Source organism: Microtus ochrogaster, chromosome 4 (assembly GCF_000317375.1).
Source record: "Microtus ochrogaster isolate Prairie Vole_2 chromosome 4, MicOch1.0, whole genome shotgun sequence".
Lineage (NCBI taxonomy): Eukaryota > Metazoa > Chordata > Mammalia > Rodentia > Cricetidae > Microtus > Microtus ochrogaster.
The window spans coordinates 88,942,913-88,949,404 of NC_022011.1; the positions used below are offsets into that span (position 1 = coordinate 88,942,913).

The 6,492-nt window shown below is 38.6% G+C and overlaps 1 protein-coding gene across 6 annotated transcripts in view; it reads right to left on the reverse strand.

Annotated features, from left to right (window-relative positions):
* Pde1a (phosphodiesterase 1A) overlaps positions 1 to 6,492 on the reverse strand; it is a 239,366-nt gene that overhangs the window by 171,041 nt on the left and 61,833 nt on the right. The window contains exon 1 of one of the 6 annotated variants that reach the window (XM_013346010.2): positions 3,315 to 4,044. The exons of the other annotated variants lie outside the window; for them this stretch is intronic. Within the exon in view, the coding sequence (XP_013201464.1) occupies positions 3,315 to 3,367 (53 nt within the window). The 5' untranslated portion in view covers positions 3,368 to 4,044. Of the gene's footprint in view, positions 1 to 3,314; positions 4,045 to 6,492 lie in introns of those variants that run through there. 6 annotated transcript variants of the gene reach the window in all.

A 6,492-nucleotide genomic window follows, 5' to 3' on the forward strand; every position in this document is an offset into this window, starting at 1 on the left:
AAATGTATAAAATGAACGGGGAGGTGATCTCACTGCAAAAAGCTTATGCTTAAACTCCATGGCAATGACTTTCAAAGAAGAAATAGTTCTCTGGCTGAAGCTCCTTAGGGGAAACAGTTTTCTTAGTATCAGAGACTAAAGTTGATTCATCACATGGCATAGAGAAAGCTTACAAAATAATATGAATTTGATAATATGGGAATGCTTTCAGCAATTACTTTGTTGAAGTTACGCAAGGGTCTTTTGTGTGATTGTGTTAAATTCTGTATTATTAAAATATAGATTTATGACTCTCAATAAAGTGATAAATGAGGAAGGGATAAAAGTGTCAGGTATCAGACGCCAGAAAAAAATGGAGCCTGTGATGTTTATCTGCATTATTTCTCTAGAACAAAAGAGCTACCCTTTCTCTGCATAAGGTTGGGTTATAAGGGCACTGCCAGAACCACAACGTTTGTTCAAGGAGCAACATTTACTAATACTTGGGCCTGAGCAGTACTGTTGGTCCCACAGATACACACACTGTTCAACAAGTAATATGAACAAGGTAATATAAACGTCCGCTTTGATCATAAAAGGAGTTTTGCTTTTGCTCTGCGCCTCACATAGCATGGAGATGCATATAAGTGTATAAACTCATTCCAAGGAAGTCCTTTATAAAGGAGGGTTTGATAGCTTTACTATGTGAAATTCTTTGAGAATTCTCTTTGTATGAAACCTGTACATTCTTAGAAACAGGATCTAAATTATGTCATATTCTTCTTAATCCAGCCATAGGACGTCAGTATGCACCCTACATTACTCCAAAACCTACATATTTTTCCATTTAATAAACTGTTTTTAGTTTCTTAAATTTGTGGTAATTATGCTGATGCAAAATTGACTTTCATTCAGCTTCAAAATAAATTTAAAAGCATTTTTCTATTTTCTCCTTAAGATGAATTAAATGCCATAATAATTTGTACCTAATATCTGTCCTTCCCAGTTACTATTTCCTCCTGTAAGGTACTGCCACTTGAGGGCCTTGCTCACTTAGGTATATACAAGGTCATGTCTCTCTAGAACTCAAAGTCTGCCAGAGAAGTTCAGGTGAGCTGAGTTTAGAGCCATGAGTTTTACAGGAGAAACTATTCTACATAAAGAAATACGGAATTTCAGACTAAACGTTCCCAACCTTACCTGTTTTGCTAAAACTTTAAATGAGTTCTTTATAAGTAGCTAAGGTATTATGCTCACAAAAGTTTATGTGGTCCCAGGAGCACATCTGAAACAGATTTTCTTATCAAGTGTACTGATGACCAGAGGCAAATCCCTTGAGAGGTGGAGAAACAGGCAGAAACACGCCGAGAAAAAAAGGTCTGGAGGAGATTGCTAAAAAGAAAAGTCAGGTCTGAAAACAGATATTCCAGTGAGAGACTGGATAGCTGGAGGATGGCCAAGGGGACAAGGTACCAAGAGACGGTGCATGAGAAAAGGGCAAAACAGCAAAGACTGGAGTTTGTCCCGATTGCCAGCTTGCCCAAAAATGAAACAACTATCAGGGAGGAAGTCAGTACCCAACTGCGCTTTCTCTGAGGATTATGGCTAATTATATGAACTCTTTAAGATAAGCTCCCATCTCTCATCTCCACCACGTGTGGTGGAAGCAATCAATCAGTAAGTCTCATCCTGCATCTGACCTTGACCCATTTCCTATACTTGCTTTAAACAGCTGCCTGGGTGAAAGTATGGCCTCTTCGTGGCAATCAGGGGGATTCATTCAGATCACCATGAACACCAAGCAAGTATCTAAATTCACCATGTTTTGTACTAATTGTTGGGCAAACCCAATCTTACCTTTCACAAAAAGCCGGTTCTCTGTATCTAAATAATGTAAGTATAGGGAAGATGATGCCCCTTATTAAGAGTGCTGGAGCATAGAACTTAAGAGGAGTGAAGAGGATTTGGCATAAACCCATCTGCTTCCATCTCCAAATACACGGACCAGATGGCCAGGTGGGTCAGCCTCTGTCCAACACACCTCTCCTTCTCTATGACAAGCAGACCCCTCTTTGAGCAGTTCCTGGAACAACCATGAACATGCAAGAAAATAGAGATTAATTGTGTAGGGTTGGAAGACCCCTGAGGTGAATACCCATTAGGGCAATAATTTTGGATTTTTTCATAGTTATAGCAGTTGTTTACAATATTTACAGCCACACGCTTAAGCAGGTGTCACTTATGCTTAGGTCCTTAAGCATGGATTTGAGTATAATTTGTTTTCAAAATGTTCTAAATAGATTTATATTAGAACTGTGTTAAGTATTACCAAGGTTTAATATTTCTATTAATGAAACTGCAATAATATTTACTTAGTGTATAAAATGACCACATTTTATGTAATTCCCCTCTTTAAGATCCACCCACATTCAGTATGATGCAATAACAGGAGTCTGCTCCATAGATTTCCGTTATTCTGAATTTAACCCTAAGATCAAGAACCACTGGCTACCAATTGAGATTAACATCTAGTATCGCTACCTTTTACTATTTTTACATGCCTACAGTATTTTGGGGAAAGATAATAGAAAGTTGATATTTAACTCCTTTGTTTTAAGTAAGTTCCAATTTACTTAAAAACGATTCATTTTCAATACTAAATTCTCAAGTACACAACAAATAATTAAACAATCAAGCTTAAAAAGTTAGAAATCAATGATCCCCATGGAGAAAGAGCATTCCCCCTTACATACACCAAATAAACCACATTATCGGAGTCCATCCTACTATGTCCGTAATTTTCTGGTCAATCCTACAGCCCTACTCTTTGCCTTATTCCTTCCCTAACTGCTCACCTAATATTCCCAGAGGATGTAGAAAATGTCCACTCCAACACAGTAGCTATCAAGCTCAGATTTATCTCAGAGAACATTACTTCAGGAAGATGCAGCATTTGTAGCACAGAAACCCTGCCCTCGAGTGTGAGCAGCGCAGAGAATCGAGCGCAGTATTTTTCAGTCAGAAGAGTGTGCAGCAGCACCCAGGCATGGGGCGAGATCACACAAGGTTTTCAAAGTTTTCCCAGCGCTGTGCCACTCATGTGCCTGAATAGCTAAGATGTTTTTGAAACTTATTTAGAGGAGCTGATAAGGACTCTGTCCCGAGCTTCAGAAAAGAGAAAATAAAGGGGTTTCTTCAGTTTGCATGAAGTGAAACGTGGAGCTCTCTGTGTGACTCTGCTGTAGTTTAAAGACACATTCCTCGGACGGAAGATGAGGGAGAGAAACCAGTGTGGCTGACAGCCCCAGAGACACCTGGGATGCAGCAAGACTTACCTAAAGATGGGTCTTTGGAGATGTTTCTTCCTGATTGTGACATACTCATCCATTTAAAGATGAAGTTTTAACTTCTTCCTGGAAAGCAGTCCAGAAAAATCCAGGGCGGGAATGTGGAGGCTTATCTTGAGCTATTGTGCTGCAAGGAGCCCAGAGGGGAAAAGTAGTTTCCTCTTTCTCTTTTTGGGTGCTGGGAGAAAACTTCCCTGTTCTCTGCCAGCCGGGCAGTGTGTCCATAGAGGCCACATAAGACAGGCACGTTGGGGCACTCCCCCACAGGGCAGGGTGTGCAAAACCCACCAAGAGTCACGTTGGTACAGGCAGGAGAAACACACAGGACCCTCAGAAACAGGACAAAACAAACAGAAATCTTCCTACCCCAAGCGACACCCAGGTAGGAGCTCCCCCTAAGTTATTGCAGCCATGAGAGCTCTCCTTCCACATGCCGGTCAAGCCGGCAAGGCTAAGTCCCTCCCTGTCTTTAAAACAGCCTGTTCTGAGGCTCAACTTTTTTTCTTCAAAATAAAAGTTGTACAGCTGGCTGAGCAGTCCCAAGTGAGTGCCCCCTGCAAGTCAGTCCTGTTAGAATAAGAACTGTATATGAATTACTGGAGAAGATGGGCTGGAGTTGCACAGCTGGCTTCGCTTCAAGAGATTATCATTATTTTACAGTCTTGCTTTAATTCACGCTGGATGAAGTGTGGGGACGACTCATCTTTTGGGGCAAGAATAACCTAATAACCTACACTCAGCCGAGACTGGAGATGCCATTCCAGCTGATAGAAGTCCCAGTGTGCTGGCCAGAGTCCAGAAGCTAACAAAACAAGCATTGCTCAAGCCTGTTAGGGAAAATGTACCCAGATGCCTCTGCACTCAAATGCAGTTTTCCAACTAGGAAAACTCTGAAACTGGCACTACCAAAATGAAAACAAAACACAAACACATACAAGTACACACAGATAAATAAATGCTGGATAAATAAATAAATAAACCCAAACAGTCTGGGTATATAAGATCTTATAGCATGTCAAATTTTAATTCTATAACAATAAAAGGGAAGCCAAGCAATGCAAAAGAGAACTGTGAGCAAATCTGTGAACATAAGAGAGTGCAAATCCTGGTTTTTCAAGGTAAGTTATTTTGAACACTTTCCTGAATTGTTATTTAAGCTCCTGATGGACCAGGACAGAATCCTTAAATTACAGGCCAGAGGTTACGTATGTAATTAGATAAGCCATCTTGGGGCAGAATTAAAACAGTATAAAAATGCATACCATAAAGGGCAAAGTGAGGAGTAGACATGTCTTTGATTGAATGATCCATAAAAAGCCACATCAAAAGACTCAAAGGTAGAGAACTGTCTGTAGTCATGTGTAGACAGTTAAGATACTTAAGACTACCGTTTTCTTTTCTTCACCAAAGGGACAGAAGAATTATAAGAACCACTGATTTTATCCAGAAGTTCTAAACCATACCAGGAAGTGCAAATCAGGCTGAGAAAGCATTGAACCAAAAGTAATAAATGTGTACAAGTTCAGCTTTGGCCTTGCAGTGTCTGGACTCCAATTTCAATGCTTGTAAAATGAAGCTTTAAGAGTAAATGAATTATGTAGCCCCTTTTGAGGTAGCATGCTTAATTTTCTTCTTGCAAATAAACCGTCATAGGAATTATGATGCCTATGAAAGTTCTACATGAAAAGATAACTTGATATTACGTAGCATATGAATGTAAATATATTTATAGAGAGACATCTTAATTAATGTGTCCATCATTAGTAACAACAGATGATCACGAACTCACATGACTTTTTACACAGCAATAAGCTAGGTAGGAGGCCATGCCAACAAACCAACCCAGCAGCAGACCTCTTCAACACACGTGTGCTCTATTAGAACCATGTGTGTTGGCTTTCATTATCATATAGAAAAGTACCAAAACAATTATATAGTTCATGGCGTTCTTTCTTGTAATGGTTTACATCTATTACTATTACTATGATGCAAAGATTCCACAAAAGATATAATCTAAGAAAATAAACAAACAAAAACTTCAAGACCTAATTCCATCTACCTTTCCAAAGAAAAGTGTTGCATGAATCTTGTGAGTTTGCTCAGCAGTTGAGAGCACTTACTGCTCTGCTAGGGACCTGAGTTTGTTTATCGGTATCCACACCACTGGAATTCCAGTTCCTGGGAACCTAATGCCCTAGCATGACCTCCTTGAGCACATACATGTGTGCACCCATGCTATGCCTGCATGCCCCCCACACATACAAATAGAAAAGGAACCTTTTAAAATAATATGAGATAATATTTTTCATGACCATAAAAACTCTCAACACAATACCAATTGACATTTACTCATGTTCCTGCCAAACCAATATATTGTTTATTTCAAACTCAAGACTCCATTATCGACTGATGAACTTAAAGGTTGTTTAAACTTACCACAGGAAAAACATTACAATTTATGCTCAATTTATATTCTTTTTCCATTTAAGTGATTAAAGGAGACAGGAGAGATTCACATTTATGTTAAGCACAATATTTAAGCCCCATCTTCATCCAAAATTACAATGAGAATGTGTCTATAAGCTAAAACATTCTCTTAAAATAAAGGAAAAATAATTTTTGTTTATACAGTTTTCGTGTGTGTGTGTTTATACACATTCATGGCAAAGAACTTGTATGGAAGTCAGAAAACATTTTACAGTAACTGCTTCTCTCTACCCACCAGTGTGTGTCCTGGGGCTTGAACTCCTGTCCTCAAGGGTAGCTAGCAAGCATCTCTACCAGCTAAATCATCTCATTGGTCCCAAAGGATACTTTCTTTTTTTTTTTTTTACAAATGTTTTCATTTATTTTCTTAAAGAACATTTAAATTCAATTTGTGGAAGAGAAGTTGTCTTTTCTAGCATTCAGCCTTAACACAACATTTCATGAGATGAGAAGAGAAGTTATCACCTTTAGGTAAATTACAAAAATATACCACTTTATGAACACAACCATCTACACCAAATACTAAAAGCCATGGAACAAATAACCAGGCCAAATCTCTTACAATATAGACTAAATATAATTTATTGAGATTTTTATTAGGACTGAGGTCAGAAATAAAGTTTGTTTTTACTAATGTTGTAAAGTAAATGCAGCCTGTTTGACCTAATATTTTCATTTA